At 34.2% G+C, this 24975-nt stretch overlaps 1 protein-coding gene and 1 pseudogene across 1 annotated transcript in view; both read right to left on the bottom strand.

Moving 5' to 3' along the window:
• The window catches only part of LOC149552114 (uncharacterized), a 100355-nt pseudogene extending 99480 nt beyond the window's left edge, over positions 1–875 (bottom strand).
• Positions 876–11585: 10710 nt separating this feature from the next.
• LOC149552113 (uncharacterized) overlaps positions 11586–24975 on the bottom strand; it is a 51488-nt gene continuing 38098 nt past the window's right edge. Inside the window, exon 4 of the mRNA XM_089787587.1 lies at positions 11586–12132. Within this exon, the coding sequence (XP_089643713.1) occupies positions 11927–12132 (206 nt within the window). The 3' untranslated portion in view covers positions 11586–11926. The remainder of the gene's footprint in view (positions 12133–24975) is intronic.

Below are 24975 nucleotides of genomic sequence, written 5' to 3'. Positions count from 1 at the left end.
ATATACTCAAGAAGTTGACCTACACGTCAAACTTGATTTCATCGTATGATTACATCAAACATAAAGTCAAAGTGTCATACCTCAATGAGCATCTAGAAAATCTTGACGTGGATGTCAAACATAGAACAATAGGTACATCATACAAGTACCATACCATCTATCATGTGATCCTTAAAGCTAATGTAAATCACCTAGGTATGCTCACCAACTACCTATAAATATTAGTAGATCCATTTTTCTCATTTTTGCGACCTAGGCGCTCAAGCGCATCTCGTCACCACAATATTTCAAGGAAATAGGAAATGTTTTTGATTAGATAAACAAGTTTTACAGGGATCCTAAAACCCAAGTTTGAAACAATACAAAAGGCTGAAAATAAGCAATTAAAGCCCAGCCAAAGGACAACGGCCAAACAAAAGGGGAGAACAACAGATCACCAAACAAAAGGTGACCAAAGTGGCAACATAACAGCCACCAACACAAGTTTTGACTAGGCTCCTGAAACCCAAAGAAGATAAGGGAAAAAAGTCCCCAACCATGATACACAACAAAATACAACAGGCCAAAAGCCAGGGGACAACAAAAGTACGACAGGCCAAAAAGACCAGTCATGCTTTGCCTTTAGATCCCTTCTTTTGAGAACGTAATGCCATATCAAAAGAGGCAATGGATGGCTTGATCCTTTTTCCTTTTACTATGGTCCATCCATCCTCTACCAAGCCAGCAGCCTTCTGCCTCCATAAATCAACAACACCAGAGCCAAGCCCAGAAATCCCTGAGACCAAGGAAGAGGCCGCAACAGGAATATCTGCAACCAGGGAAGAAGGCATAGGAAGGTCCGACCCTGATAAAGAAGAAGTGGAGGGCATGACCATATTTCCTTTTATTGAGGTCCTTCCAACCCCCACCAAACCAACATCCATCTGGCTCTAAGAAGCAACAATGCCACAACCAAACCCTGGAACCCCTAAAGCCAAGGGAAAAATTGCAGCAGAGGAAGATACAGCAGAAACAATAGAAGGAACATCAACCTAAGAAGGATCCAGAGAGGTGGCTGCCCCCAGGACACCAGAAGACAGAACAGTTGCATCCACAGAAGGAGCCAAAGGAGGATCCTCCATCAAATCACTAGAAGACGAGACAGTAGAAACCAAAGACTAATTTGTTGCAACCAAAGGTGCCAAAGGATGATCCTTTGCCGAAGAACCAGGAATAGTAGAAGAATCCTCCACCAAAATATCTTTAAGAGAGTCAACATCACCTATAGAGAGGACCTTGTGGACCATGTAGTGACCATCTAAGGCCCCTTTCCACCAAGAAGGGGGCATCTTCAGTCTAGATTTACTAGCGGAGCAGCCAAAAGCCAGGTGACCAGTCTTGTGGCACTTCCTACAGCGGAAGGGGATACCCTCATAATCAAGAAGGATATTCCATGATCCTAATGTAGAAGCCACTGAAATCATATATGGAAGTCTCTTGGAGACATCAATCTCAACCAGTATGCGAGCATATGTTGTTCGAAAAACATTGGAAGAATCCTTATCAATCAAGCAAAATGCACCAAGGGATCTCCCCACCTCCTCCAAAACAGAATCTACCCAAATGTGAAGGGGGAGATTCAACAACCTAACCCAGACAGGGAACATATTAAAAGATTCTGTCAATGGGTTGAAATCTTTATGCCAAGGTTTAGCCATCAAGGGAAACTTCGCTTCCCAATAGAAAACATGGCGAAGGATGGCATCTCTATCAGCAGCAGATTCAAATTTAATAATGAACAACCCCCTACGCAAAGGTTAAATATGGACTATCTCTGAAATAATGGGGTCCCAAAAATAGGAAATCCAGGCATGCAAGTCCAACAAAGAAGGCCAAAAACCCTTAAAATAAAAGATAGCAGCATTGGCTAAGAAGTCAGCCATATAGCTTGAGATCTCATCAATAACATCAGATTTTAAATCAATCTTTAAAGGGTTACTTACCGCAATCGGAGCCCCTAAACACACGATATCATGAAGCCCTGGCTTATTAGCAAGTCCACCAAGACTAACCTCAAAGGCAGCATAGGAAATGGCCGAACCACCCAAACCAGGCAAACAAACCCTAGAAGCCGAAGGGACCTCCATAAAGCTGAACACAGGAATAAACTCGAACCGAAGCCAGTCAATGGAGTAAGAGCAGGACCCACATTGGAGCCGAAGTCGAATCCAAGAACAGAAGCCGAGCCGAAGACAAATCCAGGCACAGAGGCAGGATCGAAGCCAGGGGCCGAAGCCGAAGCCTAAGCCAGGCACAGGGAACCAGTCGGGAAAAAATCAAAAATTTGTAGAGCCAATCAATGACTCCATAGCTAAGAGTCCATGTAGGTCCAAATCGCTAAGGGCCGAAGCCGAAGCCAAAGCCAAAGCCAAGCGCAGGGAGCCAGGCGGGAAAAAAATTCAAAAAAATAGGAAATAGAAAATGTTATATCTGAACATTAATATTCATTCATAGTTTCCTTTATGTTAGTGTGCTTAACCAATGTATAAGCACAATTTGTGATGTATGACCTTCTTGCCATTCAATCATCACCCAATATACCGTTGAGGTGATTTTCTACCCAACCATGAAACCTTACACTTCCTTGGGATCCTACCTAAGACATGGAATTCTCAACCCTAAAACATACTACTTTCTACATATGTCTAAGTAGCCTAATCATGAGGTATCTGGTGCAACCGTGAAACATATTACTTTCCACATATGTATAAGTAGCCTAATCACAAAATGTGGCAGGGAAACATAATACAACAACATATATACATGCATGTCATGGAATAAATAACAACATATCTACTCATATGCAATAAAATGAAATAACAATATATCTATACATATGCAGTAAAATGAAAAAATAACATATCTACATATATGTAGTAATATAAAATGACTTTGGCCAAAAAAACTTTAAGAGCCAGGTTTAGTTGATAGAAGAAATAAAACATATTATATCCATTCTAATTAGAACTGGTAGATAGAAAGATACGAAACACACATATCCATTTCTATCCCTCACAAATAGCCACACATTACACCCACACTAGAAAGTAAGCTTTCCAATCTCATACATAAAATGACAAAATTTTAATTCAAAAGAAGAATGACATGTTCTTCACAATCTACTCCCATAAACATCCTATCAATGTTCCACACTAAACATGATAGATGACATCACTTTCAAATCATAGAACTAGCATCATAAAAATACACATACCCTAGCTGCCTCAAAATTAGAGAAATCTTGAATTCAAGATTCACAATTCTCAATTCAAAGTCCAAAAAGGAGGCACAAAACTAATAAATAAAAGTGAACAAGATTCACAGTAGATAGGTTGTCGAGAAAATAGGTGGCTAGGTGATGACAAGGAACACATAAATTTTCTAAGCTAGCCCTTCATCACATCAAATTCATGAAAACTGAACATAATCAAATGAAAACCAATTCACATTAAGCGTAGTGACTCTCACTAGTCACCAAGAGGGAGTAGATTTGTCACGACACCTTGTATCTAAAGAGCACTAAGAACATAACCAAACTTCATCATGCATCACATGCAATACATATTGATAATCACATTTTTTCTCTTGTAATTCACATATTTCCAAAATGCAAAATGCAACACACAATACTTTTGCAAACAAAATCCATGGTCTTTCTACATATCATACTAGGTTACTCAAAGAACCTCATGAATCTAGCATCAAAATTCTTGCACCATATATGCATCATATGTCATTTACACAAGAAAAGACATTTTTTCATTGCTATCACAAGCCAAGTCTTGAATTTGTGGTACTCATAACTTAGTGCAAAAGTTAACCATCATTTGACTATCTCAATAGATAATAGACATCCTTCATGCGTCACACATGCAAAGAAAGAAATAAGTACTTCAAGTATAATACAATAATATGCATATTATAAAATCACATAATCTTAGTCAAAATAGAATCATAACCATCTGAGGTATGCAAATTACCAATTATATTAGAGAATTTCCATTTGACAATGTTTAAAAGAATGCAAGGTCAACCCAAAATCATGGCATACACAAAGAGCATCATGTTCTTCTACGTCAAAAGTGATCATACTGGGAGACACAACGTGCAACCCATGTCATCAACTCATGCAACATTAAATAAGCTACTTAACTTACAATTGTGTCTCTAGCATAGTGAACTAAAGGCTCTAGTGTGGAACCAAGAGCTTTGATACCATATGTAATGACTACAGACAACTACCACTTGGCTTAGGTTTAGGGATTTGTTTACCATTTTTGCTTTTGCAAATGTTGGTTGTGTGTCCAATTTTCCCACAATGATAACATGTAGGTTTGCCTTTTGATTTGTCATTCCCTTGTTCTCCACTTTTGGATGATTCTCCTTTAGTAGTTGAACACTGCTTGAATCCAAGTCCAGAGGTGTCCTTTGCTTTGGGCAACTACAAAACAATTGTCACATCAACAATCTCCATAATATGCGAAAAAATTAACGAGTTAAGGTCATTTGAATAGTGATCAAAAAACATTAATTTTTAATTGTCATTAAAAATTTTAAAAAATATAGATACGATATACAAAAATACCGAGATGGTCGAAACAGGGAGACCAAGCTAAAATCAGCTCCAGAACCTACTTAGGAAATGTAAGGTGACAATATTGTAGGAATGTTTTACCACCCTACCATGAAGTTGCTAAGCTTCCCTGGAATCTTTCCTTGTATGAAAGATACCCAACCCGACATTGAGGAAAGTCTAAACAAGTAAACTAAGAGAAGTTATGAATTGTGTAGTTAAAAGTAATCATGTTCTATTCCATCCACCAATTTCATGGATCGATGTAACCAAATCATAATTCAAAAAGAATTTTCAGAGAAATAACCAACATTATATTTCCTTCTGAAAACCCTACCACAAATGATTATAATGGAACACAATCAAACATAATAACTTCCTAGATTATGTTTCCAATTTTCAACGACTTTCATTTCTAGAATCAATAATAATAACAATCATATCCACACATCCCTATTATCAACTTCCCAATTTTTGTAATAAGATAGTTTAACTAGCCATTACATCAAAACCAAGAAGAAAAACAAACCAACCCCCATAACTATAAACACTTACAAAATTGGGGGAGGTGGCCTATATGTAAATTACCTTAGTATCTATCAGTATCTATTAGAAACTAGCATGAGTACTCTTAACATTGTACCCAAGGTACCATTACAAGACAAGAATTCTATCATTTCAAAAAGAGCCGCAATATTAATGAGCTTTGTTCCATGGACTTTGTTGATCAGTAGGTGTTGAGAAACTTGTTGCAGTTGCTTCATATATACATCCACTTTGGTTATTCCTTACAAACCCAAAGTCCTCTTTTTGATGATTGGTGGCTCCATTACTGTCATCTAGCTCCAAGTGACAGTTCTCCATAAGGTTGGTCAGATCATCAATTTCAACTTGAGTAATAAAACTTTGATAGCTATCAATTTGCCTGGAAGCTTTCACTTCATCTTTGTGTATCAATAGGGTTCCTTCATAGGCCAGCTTCATAAATTTGTTTTTTGCAATATCCAAGCAAATAGATAAATGTGACAATATGTTAAAATGTATGAGTTTAAGATTAAACTTAGTAGGACATCTTCTGACTTTTTCAAACAACTCTTTGTTCCTGTCTTTCCAGAGAAGCCATAAAATTTCACCAATTAACACAAAACTAAAATCTATTTTGCAAAAAATCAAAGGACTCAATGTAACCAGCAAGGACCTCACTCCACTACAATCCAAGTTTTTTATTCCAATCAATGGGTAAACCAAAAAGATAAACCATATTTTTTTGCATAAATACAATTAAAAAAAGATGCTCAAAATATTCAGTTGTATTACACAAATCACAATTAACAAGTTCAACATTAATGGATGACAACATAGAACCAACAAGAAGCTTTTTGATAAGGAGAGCCATCTAAATTGCCAATAGTGGCATGTTGTGATGGTTAAGTTGTTAAGTTGTTATCCTTGCCATCAAGGTTCAAATCCAATGGGGATGAGGTCCTTTGTTTGTGCCCTCACTGGTTCATAGCTCCAGGTCAAAGCGTTTAGCCCTTTTTTTTTAAAAAAAAAAGAGAGCCATCTAAATTGCACAATCTTTTTATCACAAGGACCTTTCCAAAAATAGTCAAGGAAAAAATGCCAGTTTGAGAAGGGAAATTCTAACCCCCAACACTGAGTCACCCATGTGAGCACAAAATGGTCATCCTTAAGTAATCCATAAATATGCTTAGTAGAAGTATATTTAAGAGGAGTACCATCAGCCCAAGTAACAAACCTGCTACTCTCATCATTGTTAATAATTTTGCCTATTTTCTCTTTATTAATCACCTTGGAAAGAAGAGCATGTTTTATTTTGAGAGTGGGGAATACCAGATTTGGTAAAGATCTCATCCCATAATCCTAGCTTGTTATTAAGAAGCAAATCATTAATAACAGAGATACCTTTTTTATTCCATTGCTTAGCAGAGCAACTTTGGGTAAGAGCCAAAGGCTTATTATTGAGATACAAACCCCCACCATATTGATCTGTCAGTAACAACATATTTAGGAGGACCATCAATAGCACCCCTGCAAGAGATAAACCCTCTCACTTGTGACCAAGCATTCCAAAAGGAACTGAACACCTTGGAGCCAAAGATCTTCATTTTAAAATCACCCATAATGATATCCCAAATAGGTATAATAGACCAGTGTTTTCTTTTTTTGATTGATGATCTTTCAATATTGTTCCTCACAAGAACCTTCCACGGTTCATTTCCCCATAAGGCCTTATATATCCATTTGGCAGAGAGGGCTAACCCATGTGACTTGATATCTTTCAGCCCAAGACCACCAAGTTTCCTTTGTAAACAACACCAATCCCATTTTACACAACGCCTCCTCTTGGAGCCCATGCCATCTGACCACAAGAAGTAATAATGTAATAATGTACAATTTTATATGATTTGGATCTAACAGTTATATATGTAACTTTTCATATATGAACAACTGGCAGATTCGCATGAACCAATATTGAAAACAAGCAACAATGCAATGTGTAAGCAAATAAATGAACGTGCATTCCCTTTAAATTTAATTTTAAAGTCACGCAGTTTGTTGTTATCCAAAATACATGTTACATCGACACTGTTCAGGAATTAGATCTGCTAATTCTTCATTCAATCTGGCGACAAGCTGCATTGGGTTTGACCTCTGGTGGTATCTTTGGGCAAGAACCCATAATTGTTCTTATTGACACCAGTTTATTTGTTAGTGAAAGTGACAAGATCGCACAAGCCAGGTTGGGAATGTATTTGGAAAATATACCTTACGTTACTCAAACTCAATCTAGGCCATGAATGACATTGAGTTCTAGACTGCACAGGCGTGGCCAACTCCAAAATTAAAGCTGTGTAACTATATTGTCAGCTTTCTTAATAGAGAAAATGGTGACCCCTATGTGTCGTAAAACTTGCCGATTGGGTCAAATCAATGAACCTAAGAACAAAATAATTGGATTCTGCTTGAAATTTATAAGACTTGTCATAAGATAAAGTAAAAAGAAAAGCCCAGACAAGATTGACAATTTAATATTGAGTTGAGTGTGAGCATGAAGACAAGCCAATGATGTCCACTTCCACTTTGAAAGACATGCTACAATGATCTCATTTTTAATATTTTGCAACCTCTGAAGATTGAGCGCTACGTCTAATTCACAACCAGAGGAGATCAACATAAGCATCTAGTGGACACACAGGAAGGTTTTGAGGGTTTGTGTCAGCAGCTGCGGCGTCTAAGAAAGTAGTTTTCTATTTCATAGATTATAATTCTCTTCAATAACAATCATTTAATTCAATTCATGAAAGATCCATATCAACAGTGGTGGCCAAATATTTTTGGTAGCTTCCTCTTTACCACTGTTATTGTAAAACTCATTTCCTGCATATCTATGTTCAATTGCTAGTACTAGTCTGGAACAAACAAAATGTAGTGGATTCCCTAACATAGCAGTTCATGATATCAAGAGCACAGTTAACTTCCACAAAAGTGAAGAAAACAAAGGGAAACAAGCGCTGTTATTTTATGAAATAGAATTCAAAGAATCCATTATCAATTTCAAAGGCTATTCAGAATGGAAATAATAAATTTAAAGGCAACCTGGTGTATGACTGTTGCTTCCCAACTGCTCATCTTCACATTGATTACCAATTCAGAACCAAGCAATTCTAATGTCCAACTCCATTTCAAGGGAAGCAATAGTATGGCCATCTTTCGAAGAAGGTCTGCAACTTTGCACCAACACCTTCCACCCAAGCAGGCTCCAGGAACCAACATAAAAAAATATATCGTAGCATCTTGAATCACTAACCATTTCCAATTCTTTATATTCCATGCTTATTAAAATATGAAATAGGGGCGAATCTTATCATAAGTGTCTATTTGATACTTTCTTAGTTCTCCCCCAAAATAAAGGCCAGGAAGAGCATTACTAAAGATATCCCGAATTAGATTTGCAAGAATTGTAACTACATGTTTGTTATTTCAACAGTTGCATTTAATATTCAACAAGTTTATACAAGATAAAAATTTATGGTAAAATCCAGATGGCAATAAGACGACCAATTTATTCAGTTAAGGGAGAGTGGTTTCTGACACCATGAAAATGGATTGAAGTACATCTAGAAGGCTACCTAAATTTGATTCCTTTCTCCTATATACTCTGTTCAAGAAGCCTTGATCTTGGTAGCAACGAGCTCCACATCTTTATTTGTGATAAAAAATACTGGCATAGGGAGGCACCAAGGATGTCAGAACATCCATTCCCACATCACGATCCCAGAAGTTCTCAAATGTCCAAGGTGAGTAGCTAGGCCCCGAATGAAGCACTCCTTAGGGATGCTTATTTTACTTCAAACAATGTCATTTAAACTGGTCAATTATAGTCCATCCCCACAGAAGTGTCAATGACAAACAAGAAGAAATTGATATTTAAGTACCATAAAACAGTCCAGAAGGCGCATCAACTCGATCTAGGACTTAAAAATTATATCCGGAAAATTGTTCAATTTAACAGATTACAATCAAGTAGTGCTACAAATCCCTTGACCAGTTTCTCTCATTAAGGTCCTCCAAAAAGTAAAATCTCTCTTTACGACAGATCAAACCCCTTTAGAAGTAATCAATACTTGTGTTGATTAAGCATCCAAGCAATGCCTTTTGCTTGATGAACATGATCAAGGATTCAGAAAATATATCTATAAATGTCTTTCATGAAACAAATTACAATCAAGTAGAGCTAAAGAATGGTTGACCTGTTTATCATCTGCGTCAAGTCTTTTGGGACCAGTTTACCTGCACCAAGACAATATCTCAAAAGAAAATCTTCAATGGTTTATGTTCGTCAACAGCGCATGATCAGATTGTCAAGCCCCACTCATTGATGATAACAAACACATCCAATTCACTTTTTTAGTATCAACATCAAAAAATAAATTCAGTTAACAGAGCTGCCAATGACAGCCTTACTTGAAACCTTCCAAACTCCAATATGGGTAGAATGGGTAGTTATGATCTCAAGGTACCAACTTGATCCCAAATGTAACACAGTTCTTGTGCAGCTGTGCATGGACCACTTAGTTAACAGAGTGGAACCATTGTGAATATAAGTACCATAAAAGGTTTTGCAAATAGCATAAGCAAATTTAGTGGGCTTGATTGAGGGGCAAACTACATGGTTAAAAAAAATTGAACCAGGGTATTACTGGGATGGGTGACCTTAAAAGTATCAATGCTTCACCCATAAATATCACATGGATGCAATGAGTGCTACGTAGAACATTCGTGCTCATGAAACAAGTTCTTATGAACACTCACAAGTGGGAACATAAATCAATTGTGCATGACAACCAAATCCTGATTAATCCTCACAACTCGTTAGTGTCATAACATAAAAACCAATGAACTATGGAGTTTCATAGTAGACAATTTATACAGCATCACTTGTTATATGTTTTCCGAATGGAAAAAAAAATCAACTGCTAATGACAATCAAATAAATCCTGATTAATTCTCACAATTCAATCGTGTCATAAGATAAAAACCAATGAGCTTTAGAGTCTTATGGTAAATACAGCATCACACTTGCCGTATGTTTTCCAAATGGGATAGCAAGCTAGATGCACTTGGTAGTGGGAAACTCAATGTTTAAGTGCATTTTAGCTATAGTAGTGTGGAATACATGATATCCTGAAATTGCTTCACCCTTCTTGGCATCACCTAGATCATGTGTGCCAAATTGACTATGAACGCCCATGGGAAATGGTTTCCTGTGGGCCATGCTCATTAAAAATGAATTAGTGAAGTATAAACATAATGATTTAACTAGCCCTTGGAAAAATTAGATAAATTTGTGAACACTTCTTATGAAAATGAGCTAGGAAGCTCTATAGTAAGCTATGAAATAAATATTGAGCATTAAATAGTATGAACTAAAGTAGTGCTGGGACGAGAAACCTCAAAAGAGTGTTCTATAGATCATTCGTGCTCTCAAGGGATGGGTCCCTTTGAACCACCTCTCATGAAAAATGGACCAGTGAAGATTGACTTGAAATAACACAGCTTAACCTCCCAATAAATAACTCTAGATAATTTGATACTCTTGGAAACCCAAAATGCCATTTATATGGGAGTGACGTCATCAACACAGGATCATCCAAAATTCTGGCTACCTACCATGAAGTGAAAAGGCCATGATATAACAATCAGAAAACAAACTCAAAGCAAAGTACATGTCTCTACAGATTTAAACTGTTCCCAACATGGACTCCATCCTAATTTGGGATGTAACTTGAAACAAATAAATTCCCATTTGCCTTATCATCTTGAGGTTTCAGACATAGCCACTAGATGAATGAAGGAAAGAAAGTTAATTGTACGTGGATGATCAGAATACCAAAAAGATTATCTTATAGGCAAAACTTGCACTAACACTGCGCGTACAAAAAAACCTGTTAACTTGTGCCACATTAATGTGCTTAATATTTTCAATGCAGTACTACATGGATTGCATCAAATGTTGTGTCACTACAATCAAGTAAACTCTATATATTCCAAAAACGATTGTCTTTTAGCTCTAATCCTTAGAATACCACAAGTTTTCCAGAATTGTTTCTTCCTCACAGAAGCTATAAGACTTGCCACATATTTAGCATTTCTTAATGTACCCCTCATTTAAACACCACAACAATAATGTTTATCATCTAGATTTGAGATCAACCAAAAGAACAAAAATGACTGATCAGTCAAATTCACTTTCCTTTTAAGAGGTCCATATGGTGCACATTCAGTCCACTATTAATGTAAAAACAAGTGTGAATGATAATATGCAACTCTATTCTAGAACCTTTACCTGTAAATAAGTTCAACCTCTGAGTAAAACAACATAAAGCACAAGCACCATAGAAAACATAACATATTCCTGAAAACTTGCATGTTATCATGGAGACCAAAATGGCAATAGCTTGAGCTTGAAAATTGTATCAAAAATAATGCCCGTTAGTAAATAATGGTGGGATATTATTCTTGTTTGCAATACAATTCGTCGCATGCAAATAAAGTTTCATATTCAATAATTTGCTACCATTAATGATAAGCCTCTGGTTCAGACCATGGAACACTTTTTGCATCATAAGGATAAGGAGGCCTAATGAAGCCAGTTATTAATTAAGCTCTGAAAGTGAATATTTATCCCTCCTTGCTTAAGACGAAGCCAACTGAACTGCAAAATACAATTTTTGCAGCTCATTCTGTCTGGTAAGCAGGTATCTGCAACCAGCCAATCAAGATATCCTGTTACAGCTTCTCGATTCTTGAAGTCCATACTTTATACTTGATACCTGATTGGTCTGATTCTGTCAAAACTTCAAATTTTCCTGCATTGAATCCATCTGTTGTACAGCTGAAGATGCTTCTTTGGGCATGTGAATAAGCACAATACTCTACTGCATATACATGTGTATCCTCTTTAAGAGCAGATACAGACACTCCCACACCTTCACCTGCATATATAAAAAATGACATGTGACATTCACACAAAGAGCTTTAACTGCATGGCTTATGAAAAATAGCATTAAAGAAACAGATGTAATCAGGAATTTTCAGCTTATGAAAGAATAAAAGATTAAGAAAACTATTCAAAACAACGATTCCTTAATTGGGCATTATTAAAAACTGAAAAATAAATCACTTTATTTTAAAATTAGTTTTCTCATCTACAGTGATATTAATTTTCAAGTTTCTGGCTACATATGAAATAATTTTCATTAAGTGATGAATATAACACAAGAAAGTCAAAATAAAGCTATAAGGACTGCAACTTCTGCACTTCTAGATGATATGATTACACAATAAACTAAAGGAAAAGGAGTAAGTTGCCAGTTTTAATCGAATTAAGGTGCAGAATTCCGGTATTCCCATATGGAATAAAAACATTTTCTTGGGTATGATGCAGGGATCTGGTTGTCATATATATCACAACCACTATTCACAGCCACACCTGTGAAACTACCACTTTTCAGTGAAACTTCACAAATTCTCTATGTTACCCGGGGACGCGTTTCCACCCCTAAACCTGAAGTTTCGGAAACGGGGACAGTTTCGGGGACGGGGGGACGGCAGGGGATGTTTCCCAGATGTCCCCACCTAGAGAAGAAAATAGGAAATGCGTCCCCAAAACTTCGAAAACAGTCAACAAGTTTCCGAAACACGTTGACCGTTTTGGGGACTGTTTTTCCATTTCCTAACGTCCTGGGGACTGCATAAAAAGTTTCCTATTAAAAATTTATTAAACTAAATAAAACCATTAAAAAAATGATTTTCCAAATTTTCAGTAATTTGCGGGCCCAGACTTGTGGAATTCAATTTTTTTATAAAATATATTATAAAATGAATGATTAGAGGCAGCTATCACAGTGTGTGTGTTTTCATTTTGAGGCTTGGGATGATAGTGATAGTGACTTTGATATGGATGATTTAGGGTAGCTGCCATAGTATCTTTGTTTTCATTTTGACTTTGATGTTTTTGACTTTGGAGTGTTTTGTCTTGACATTATATGATCATTGATAGTTGATACATTGATGGAATGATTATATATCAATATGATCATTGATAGACTATAGTTGATACTTTAAAAGTTTAAAACTTTAAAGTTTGAGTCTTTATCTTTTCAATGTTTCCATTTTATTGAGCTGATGTTTTTCATTCTCTTATTTGATTCATTTCATTATGTACTAATGATATTTTAAGTACTTAGATGATGATTGAAAATGATGATTCGATTAATGCTGATTGCTATGCTCTATGATCATTGATGAATCATTATTTGATGAATGGAATTGATAATTTTGAACCATGTTGTTGTGATGAATATATTTGAAAAAAAAAAAATTTAAATTTATATATATATATATAGCCGTCCCCTGTCGTCCCCTGTTCTGGCCAAAAAAAACCGTCCTGGAAACCCATTTCCCCGTCCCCTCGTCCCGAAAACTTGGGGTAACATAGCAAATTCTCTACCACTGAGTACCATCATCATTGATCATCAGATAACTCCAAGGTCACCTGGATACAGAGTGACTTGGAGGTTTCAGAGACTAGTATCAATACTAGTACAGCTATTTTTCAAAAATGAGATGTTAGATTTTAGTGATCTCTAATAGACAAAACTATGACAATAGATATGAATAATAATAGATATTCTTACTTGAATAACTGCAGAACAGAATTGTTCTTCAAATGGTGAATGTTCCTAAATTGCTGAGATGCAGAATACCTTCCAATGAATATTGCTGATAACACGTACTGTAGAAGGAATATGCTGATTGTCTTTCAATGAAGATCGCAGAGGAGAATGCTTAGAATTTATCCTGCAAAATTAATGTGCAGATCACTGGGACTGTAATGCCTTGTATTGATTATCTTTCCCATCGATCTGCACTTGAATTTATAAGTGTGAAAGGTCATGCCCATGGAGGCATAACTAATCAACAGTTTAGTTAAGACAAAGAGCAATACAATGAATTATGAGATCGGCGGTAAACACAAAACCCCCGATAATACACTTTATCATGTTGTCGATAACATAGACATTTCAATGTCTGTCGATGATATTCATATTACAATGTCTACCAATAATGATAATCATCCAAACATATGTTATGACATATATATATATATATATATATATATATATATATATATATATATATATAAAAGCATACGTCTGATGAACAGAATTCACATAACATATACATACATACATACATACATATATATAAGCATATGTCTGATGAATAGAATTCACATAACATAGTTTTATCTTTACTTCTACTGATGCTATACATCAACAATCCCTCTTAGCAAGGGAGAAGTAATACACCTTCAGAATAGAATATCTAAATACATTATCTGATCTTTAACACTCTAAAACAGTGACTAGTCCAATAATTAAAATCGCCATGCTATGAACACTATCATAACATATATTATGATCTCTAATTCTCCGAAACAATATCTAAAGTAATCATAATGGATTCATTATCAATGATCTCTAATTGTCCAAAACAATATCTAGAGATGTACATGATAATAGGCCTATCATTTGCAAGATCATCACCTTACAAACGATTACCTTCTGAATATATATGTCCATGAAAGATCGTCACCTTTCATTACATATCTGATGCAACTAAACAATAATAGAAGCATAAACTCATATGAATTGAAAACTTAAATTCAATATTCAATTTTACAATTTAATCATACCAAGTTTTCTTCTGAAGTAATCCAACTTTACTTTAGCAAGAGGCTTAGTGAAGATATTTGTTTTTTGCTCATTAGTATTGATGTACTCCAATTGAATGACTCCTCGATCCACCATATCTCTAATGTAGTGGTAAGGAATTTTAATATGTTTGGAACGATTGTGAAAAACTGGATTAGCTGAAAGCTTGATGCAACTTTGATTATCACAATGAATCACAGTGGGCTTCAAGGGTCTTTTGAACAAATCTACTAACAATGTCCATAGCCATACAGCTTTTGTAGCACCCAAGGAAGAGGCAATGTATTCTGCTTCGATAGAACTTAATGCAACTAAAGATTGTTTTCTACTGAACCAAGAAAACATTCTAGATCCTAGACTGAAGCAACATCCAAAAGTACTCTTACATTCAGTAGGACTGTTTGCCCAATCAGAATCAGAATATCCATGAAAGTTGATGTTAACTTGATCATATTTGATTCCCATGACAATAGTACCTTTAAGATATCTCAAAATGTAGATGTATCTTCTTTGGTGCACACATGAACTGACTCAAGGTGTTAGCTGCATAACATATGTGAGGACGAGTATTCACCAAATACATTAAAGATCCAATGATCTTCTTGTAGTACATAGAATTTGTAGGTTCCGATTTGATCATATCATCCTTCAACTTGTGTAGATTGACTTCCATAGGAGTAGAAGTTGGTTTACATTTCATCATTCCAAATTTTGTTAGAATATCGACTATATATTTTTCTTGATTCAGAAAAATGTAGTTAACCTTTTGCCAGACTTCTAATCCAAGGAAGTAATGTAGAAGACCTAAATCCTTCATACCAAACTCTGCAGTGAGTTCTTGTTTGCATTTCTTTATGAGATGTTCTTTAGTCAACATATAACACAAGAATAATCATATCATCAACATTTATTTTGAAGTATAAGTTAGGGTTAGCTTCATTTTTAGAATATCCTAACTTCATTAGATAGTTGTCTATCCTTTCATGCCATGCTCTAGGAGCCTATTTGAAACCATACAGAGCTTTCTTTAATTTACAAACATGAGTTTTGCTGTCATGAGTGTAGAATCCTGCTGGTTGCTCGATATAAATTATAAACTTCTTCAATTTTGCCATTTAGAAATATTGTTTTAACATTCATTTGATGAACTTTCCATCCTTTGGATGATTCTAACTGAAGTGTATCTAGCAACTAGTGCAAAAGTTTCTTCATAATCGATGCCTTCTTTCTGTAAAAAACCCCATGCTTCAAATTTGGCTTTGTACTTTTCAATGCTACCATCAAATGTATGTTTAATTTTAAACAACCATTAAGAAGAAACAAATGATTTGTTTTTAGCCTTGGTACAACATCCCATACATCATTTTTTAGTATGAAATTATATTCTTCAATCATTGCTTCTTTCCAAGATTGACTTGATAGTGCTTCTTTAACATTTGAAAGTTTTGTTTTTATAAGTTCAGTTAATAATGCAACATAACATGACTGATTTCTTGTTCTTTTACTTTCTTGAATTACTTCATTAGGTTCAATCTGATTTTTTTCTATCATTTTCCTAGCCCAAAGTGGCTTCTTTTTATTGTTGATATTTTCAGAATCTTCATGATTAGAAGTAGTGGTAGAGGATGGTTCAATATCATTCTCCCTCTACATTTTTGCTTCGTGATTTTCATCTACTTCAAGAATAGATTAAGTAATAGATTCATCATTGTTTCTAGAAATATTAAAGGCGATATCTTCTTCAAATTTCACATCTCTACTTATCTCAATTGTTCTTTGACCTGGAATAAAGACCTTGTTGCCTTCGGTCGTTTCACTGTATCTAATGAGTATCCCCTTCTTTCCAGATAGTTCTAGTTTTGTTCTTTTCTCTTTAGGAATGTGGATATAAATAGGACAACCAAATATTCTTAGATGACTTAGATCTGGTTTAATACCTGTAAATACTTCTTCAGGAGTGGTGTTCTCTAATATTGAGTGTGGACATCTATTTTGAATGTAGACTGCAGTGTTAGATGCTTCAACCTAGAAAGAGGTATGAAGGTTTTGATCATACATCATTGCTCTGGCTGATTCAACAATTGATCTATTTTTATGTTCTGCAACTCCATTCTGTTGAGGATTATATAGTACAGAAAACTCTCTCTTAATCCCAACAGCAATGCAAAAGTTTTTAAAAATTTCGGAGATGTATTCACCTCCATTGTCTAACCTTAGTATTTTTATTTTCTGTCCTGACTGATTTTCAACTAGGGCTTTGAACTCTTTGAATTTTGATAATACTTCAGCTGATTCATTATGTTTTAGAAAGTAGATCCAAGTTCTTCTAGAGTAATCATCAATAAAAATTACATAAAAGAGGCACCCATTAAGAGAAGGTACAGACACAGGGCCGCAAAGGTCAGTGTGAATCAGTTCAAGGATAGATTTTGATTAGTGAACACTTCTAGGAAATGGTTGCTTTGTGTTTTTACCTAGGGCACATCCTTTGCAAATGCTTAAGTGATCAATTTTGACACTAGGTAAACCTTTTACAATTTTTCCTATAAATGATAATGTACGATAGTGAATGTGACCTAGCCTCCTATGCCAAATTTCAGTTGAATTTGATGTTTCATGACTTAGAGCTAGGTTTTGATTATTACAAAGTTTATATAGACTTCCATCTCTAAATCCAATGGAAATAGCCTTCTTGATATTAGAACTATTTGGCCAAGATAGAACTTTGTCCTCTTGGAAAGTGATTCTGAATCCTTGATCAACAAGACCAAAAATAGAGAAAAGGTTTCTTTTTATTCCAGGTACATATAAAACATTTTTGAGTTGGAGAGTAATTCCTGAATTTAGGTAAATTGAACAAGAATCAATGCCTTTGATAGGATGAGTGGACTTATCTCCAATGGTAACTTCTTCTGAGGAGTGTTCTGAGAAAGTCTCAAATTTGTCTCTAAAACCAGTGATGTGTTGAGATGGTCCACTGTCTATGATCCAAGTGTTGTTGTTTGAGTTTTATTCACTTGAAAGGGCTAAGTAAAAAACATAGTTTTCTTTTTCTTCTTTCTCTACTTCCTCTCCTTTGATTTCTGCTAAGACTCCTTGAATTCTCTTCCTTTCAGGACAAAAGTTATGAAAGTGACAAATTTTATCACATTTGAAACATCTAACTTTGGACCAATCACATTTCTTATATGATTTGTCAGTTTTCCTCTTATTATGTTTGAATTTTCTTTTCTTGTTTGAATTTGCATTAAGAGCTTGAATGTCTCCCTCTTGATTTATACTTAGTCCTCTTGAGACTAATCTTGATTCTTCTTATGTGCATTCATTTTTTAGTATTTCAAGTTTAGGATGCTCGGGTCAAGAGCTTAGGCCTCGAATAAATGTTTCCCAAGATAGAGGAAGTCCTCTTAATGCTATCATGCTAAGTTATTTGTCATCAACTTGATTTTCCATTATTGCAAGTTGATCTTTTAATTCAGAAATCCTTAAAAAATAGGATGTAATAGATTCTCCATTTTTCATCTTTATATATAATAGATCTTATTTTAGAGTTAATAATCTACTAGTATTGTTGATTTCAAATGTATCTTTAATAGTAGAGAACATTTCAAACGCAGTCTTGAGATTGGATATGGATGGAAGAATATGATCTTTTACATAATCTATTATAATTTTCATTGCTTTGTTATTGTGTCTTTTCCAAGTTACTTTCTCTGAATCATTTTCAGGCATGGATAATTTTTGTTTCTATATACTCCTCTAATTCCATTTCTCTTAAGATTACCTTGACTTGAATTTTCCATGATGAAAAATTTGATGCTCCCTCAAGCCTATCCTCTAGCCTTGCATGATTCACCATTTTGATTTAAGAATATAATTTAACTTTTATAAATCTGAGACTTTAGATTTTAATTCTGACTAATAGATTTTCTTATCAGAATGGCTCTGATACCATGTTAGATTTTAATGATCTCTGATAGACAAAACTATTATAGGAGATATGAATAATAATTACGCTGAGAGGCGTTCTATACAATGGCAGCACAAATGCCCAGCACAGGAATATGCCAAGATTCCTTATCAATAAAAAAGAAAATGGAGCAGTTACAAACTTTAATTTTAAATAAAAAACATTCCCGAATAATAGGTGGCCAACATAAAAAAGAATAAAAAATATTCTCGAAATAATAGTTGGCAAAAATAAAAGGAAGCCAAATGGAGCTCGAAATAATAGGGTCCGAAAAAATAGGCTCCTATAAATTTTAATAAATCAACATTTATTATTTTAAATAAATAATTGTTTGAAAAAAAAAAAAAATTAGCATTACCATATGATAATGCTTTTCTTTTAAAATTGCATATTTTTAAAAAATTACATATATTCTTTCTTAAAATATGAAAAAAATTACACGAAAATAATTTTTAAAAATTTGGAAAAAAAATTTTATTTTAAATTTAAAATTTAAAATTTAAAATTTAAAAATTAAAAAATTAAAAATAAAAAATAAAAAATATTAACAATAACAAAAAACCAAAAAACCAAAACAAAAACAACGCAACATAAAGTATTTAACAGTGGTTACACTAGATAAAGTATTTAGGCAAGATGGAGAAAATATCCAACAGCAAAGATTTTGTCAGCTTCTCACAAATGTGAGAGATGCGAATCCACAAATAGATGACTGGAACTTGCTTATGACACGAACACCTATAAGATTAGATGTTGCAAGCAATGATGACTTTGATAAGGCAGTGCATTTATTCTCTACAAATGACAATGTTCGTAACCATAACATGAGGATGTTGTATTCTTTAAGACATCCAGTTGCACGTAGCCTTGCAGACAAGTCAAGGAATGGTAATGGAAATGAAGATTTATAAAGTGAGGAACTTGATACAGAGTTATTGATTAGTAACAATGCAAGAGTAATGTTGACTACAAATCTATGGATAGAAGCAGGTCTTGTGAATGGATCATTGGGATATATCAGAGATATTGTCTACAAACCAAGAACTGCTCCACCTAAGCCACCATCATATGTTACAGTTGAATTTGACAATTACTCTGGAGTACCATTTGATGATCACCATCCAAACATAATACCAATAGCACCATTGCAGAGGGGTAGGACCTTCCAACTACCATTAAGGTTGGCATGGGCGTTGACTATTCACAAATCTCAAGGGCTAACTCTTTCAAAAGCCACAATTGACATAGGTCCAAGAGAAAGAGCAGGATTGACATTTGTGGGCATATCTCGTGTTAAGTCACTGGAAGGTTTGAGGATAATGCCACCCTTTACATCCGACCGTTATGAGAAAATGAAAACTGGGAAACAACTTTCAAAGAGAAAAGTAGAAGAATGTAGACTAAGAAGTGTTGAAAATCATTGATGTTTTGAAACATATTATTTAATAATAAAGATTTATTTGTTCTACTACATTATGTGATCATCATCGTCAACTATTATGTTGTTATTCTTATTATGCACATTGATAGTTCATATTCCATAGTTAATGAAAACTATAATTTGATATGCTCAATCTAACATGACAACCTTATTATTTGCATGTAGTGCCTGCCCCTAGTTTACATTTTTCGAGCTACATTTATGATATGATTGCCAAACTCTTTTAGGCCAATTTATATTTGATGAGTAGTATCATTATTTTAGAGATTATCAGAGGATGTTTACACTCAGTTTATTATATGATGAGATTACTTGGTACTCTATATTTCGTGCATGTATGATGATTATTCAATGGTTTTAGTTATCGATGATGATTAGTTAGATGGCTTATTATTTCATGTGCCTCTTATGGATACTTACCCCATACTGCATGTGTATGGTGTGCGTGTTGTTTTATTTATGTATGGTGTTTCTGATATGGTTAAGGAAGGGAGTCGTAGTCACCTGCTAGTCGGGATCTACACGATGCACCACTTCCTGCCATTGCCTGTTTAGCTTAGAATATTGTGTTTGTACATGCGTGGATTTTATGCAGGTTGCAGGTACCGGGTATCGACTTCCCTGAATTGTCAGGATGAGCGTACCTTATCGCACTGTCTCAATGGTAAGAGAGGGGAGATAAACTCTTAAGTCCAAATCCTAAACCCTTTAGCCAACTGTCCTAATTGATAAGTAGGACAAGTATCTGAGTTAAGTGCCCTCCGAATGCATCAAATGATGTAATTTCGTGATTATAACCCTTTTGTTTGATTTGGTATGTATTTTTCTATGATGGGTTTTCGTATGTTGCTTTATGAGTCCTTGGTGTATTTTTCTATAAATTAAGTCTAATTAAAAAGACTAATTAATGATTTAATTTAATAAGGAATTATTATGATATCTTTATATTTAATTAATTAATTAATTAATTAAATAAAAGAATTAAAGTTGGAAATTAAAGTTCAAGATATATTTAGAACAAGATAATATTTATTTAATTTAATAATAATATATTTGGAGTTCATTTTAAATAAATGCTAAATACTATTGTTATTTAAATTAATTAAATATGTTATCAATTAAATTCTAAAATAAATTAAAAAGTTGAAAGATATTAATTTATTAAGAATTCTAGATCGCATGATCTAAACATGAGTTAAATATAAGAATTAAATTAAAAGATTAAATTATAAAAATTAATAATGTTATTTTAATTTCTTAAAAGTGCACATAAGATTTAAAGTAATAAATTAATTAAGAATAGAAGTCAAGTGAAATTTTAAATAAAGTTATTTAATCATTCAACTTAATGTGCATGAAAGTGGAATGCAAAAGAATTAGAAAAGATAATAAAAGTTAATTTGGAGTTAACTGAGTTGTGCAAAGAGTCTTCTCGGGTAAACGCACAATTAGTGCCCCGAATTGAAGAGAATTTGCTTATCACAACTTTGGGGGTTCATTTTTGTGAGATACGAAGTTGGACGAGAATTTTTGGAGGAGACAATTTTGGAAGCGAATTTCAGAAAGCTGATACCAAGAAAGTTTTCCAGAGGAAGGTTATTGAGAGGAGCGAATTCTTTTACAGTTCCTGGAGATTGCATAATAGCATCAGAATCAGGTAGGGTCTGGTGTTTTCGATTATCGATTTAATACGCAATTATCCTTTCCTGTCTTCTTCGTGTCTGGGGTTTGTAAATCTGAAATTCCTTGTGAAGAATACTTAAACATTACGATATTGGTATTTATCAGTTACTTGTTTATAAACTTCTTCAAACATGAGATTTAAATGGGAAGGGTTGAATTTAATACCGAGATTCTAGATTAAACGTTTGGGTGAATGACTATATTTTCTATATCAAGATAGAGGAGGAAACAATCTTTCAAGGCATATATTTATATATATATTATAAAAAAAAAAAAAAAAATTAATTAATTAATTATTTTTAATATATATATAGTTTAAAAATGTTTATATATATTTTGATTGTACCCCCTTTTTTTAAAAAAAAAATTAAATTAAATTAAAAAAAATATAATTTTTATAAGTTTGTGGGGGGGGAGGGAATTACCCCGTGCCCACCCCCCACGGTCGGCTCAGCCGACAGACCTGCGTCGCAGGTACTGCGACAGCAGGTACGACGTACCTGCTGCCGCAGGCCCTGCGTCCGCAGGACTGCGGCAAGCCGTCGGCTTATTTAAGCCGGCGGTTTTATATTAAAAAGTTTGATTTTTATTTTTTTTATTATTATTTTTTAAAAAATATATATATATATATAGTTTGTAAATTTATTTATTTTTTTTAATATATATATTATTTAAAAAAAACGATTTTTATTATTAATTAAAATTTTTAATTAATAAAATTATTATATATTTTTATTTAATAAAAGTTTTATTTTATTAATACTTAAATAATAAATATTAAATGTATTTCACATAAATGGTAAATATTAAATTATTGATAATTTTGGTTAAATATTAATAATTTAACAATTAATGGATAGATTAAAATAAGTAATTAGATCAAATGATTATTGATTACTTTAACTAAAATTAGTTTAATTAAAGTTAATTAATAATGAATACTATCTGATTAGATAGTAGATTTGGAAGATTGACTTAATGAAAGTTATTATAGAAAGGGTTTATCGTAAAGGGGGTAAATATGAAAACTTTGTTACTTGAATTCGACATTAAACTGAAACATAAACCTTACCTTAACTCAAATAATATATTTTCAGATCCAATCTCTGAGACTTTGATGTTGTCTTTGTACTTTGAATGTTTTGGGGTTGGTTTAGCGTTGACCAGTTCAGGTTGTTACCAGAGGCTCGGGGTTGTGAATGTGACGTCATGATGAATTAGTCTCGATCTTTCTTAACCCGACCATGGTAATGTGATGAAGTGCTCTATGACATGATTGTGTTTACTGTTTGTTATTGCTTCCAGTTTCCTTGTGTGAAGCTGAGGTGTATGTATTTGAGAATACCTAACTTAACCATTTTTGAGTCTCAATCAGTTATATTTGATAACCATTTCTGAGTCTCGATCAGTTATACTTGTATTACTTTCTGGTTGCTCATTAGAGAACCATTGGATTTTGTGACTTATCATTGATGCCTTCAGTTGCTGATAGAGAACTGTCGTGATTACATGATTACTATTTGATGTTATCTGTTGCTCATGAAGAACTGATATATTTTGTGGATTATCTTTTTATGATATTTTCAGTTGCTCGTATAGGACTGAGATGGTTTTATTATGATTCTTTGATTTATGAGTTCATGAGCTAGGGTAGGTTATCTATGTGTAGAGTCGGGAAGTGGCTTGCAATGGGGGTCGGAGCCCTAAGAGGCTGCCTTGAGAAACCCATTGTAAGTCGTTTTTAATAAGTGAAAACATTTACACTAAATGAGAGAAAATGAACCTAACAAGATAATTGTATGTTCTCTCCCATGCCATGAGTGCTAGTACAGACTAGGATGGGGTAGAGAGGACGCTTGGTTACGACCTTGCATTCCATAGTATGCCTCGTCAGTACGAGAGGATACTAGTGGGCGCAGGATCAGTAGGGACCCGGGATTCCTAAGGGATTGCTCGGGTAACTTCTACATGACTTTTGCGATGACACTTTCCCGCTTGCATATTAGGTTTCCTACGTGTCTTGTGGTACCTCTGGGATTTAGATGTCGATCTTTTTAGGAACTCTTGAGTTAGCATACTTATAGGATTTCCTGGACTTAGAGAGTATTTATGATTATAGGTTTTGTTATCCTATTTGAGACTTGAGACTATCTCCTCAGCGCGGTGGGAGTGGACCATTTAGGTTCCACGCGGTCGGGTGGTAGTGCTTTTACTCTTACCATTGAGATCCGTTCCGTGGTCACCGTGGCTGGAGTTTTCGTGATTGGCAATTATCTACACTATGTTCTTGGATTAGTATGATGGATGGTTAGATTTTATGATAGATGTTTTATCATTATGGATGTATGGATGTATCATGTATGGTGAATAGTTTCATATATTTTTACTGTACTTTGTATCATGGATTTGAGGATGTTGTATCTTGATCTTTACATATGTATATTCTTTTAAGCCTTTCATACCCTGTGACATGTACAGTGGATGAATGAGCATTCCGAATTAATTGGCCAAGGAGCATTCGGAACAAATGTATATTATGGACATTGGAGTTTCTGATTATTCTTTTATATGTATGTGTTAGTTGTTAGACTTAGAATTAATTAAATTTAAACGTGACTCAACGTCTTGGAATCTTTAAGAAATGTAACTTGCAATGTATGTTTGTCGATGATTACATGTTATTGCTTCCGCTACTATTTGTTTGATGTGTATGTCATACTTTCTTACTTTAAAAAAAAAAAAAATGTTTAGCAAACTTAGTGAAACTTTAGGTTAATTCTTTTGGATCCCTTGGCGGGGCGTTACATCGCACATTTTAATGCTTGCAAGTACCATTAGGCTGAAATTTTATTATACTAATTCTCTAATTTGTAAATTTAACTATGATCATCAATTGGGTCCACAAATTAAGGTTATAATATTAATTCAAATTATAAAGGCATTCTTGAATTGAAATAAATCATAA

The sequence above is a fragment of the Cupressus sempervirens genome, chromosome 6, assembly GCF_028749045.1.
Source record: "Cupressus sempervirens isolate cs-2001-9-10 chromosome 6, ASM2874904v1, whole genome shotgun sequence".
Classification (NCBI taxonomy): Eukaryota; Viridiplantae; Streptophyta; class Pinopsida; order Cupressales; family Cupressaceae; genus Cupressus; species Cupressus sempervirens.
The sequence above is the reverse complement of the archived record's forward strand: the minus strand, read 5'-3'. Positions and strand labels throughout refer to the sequence as shown.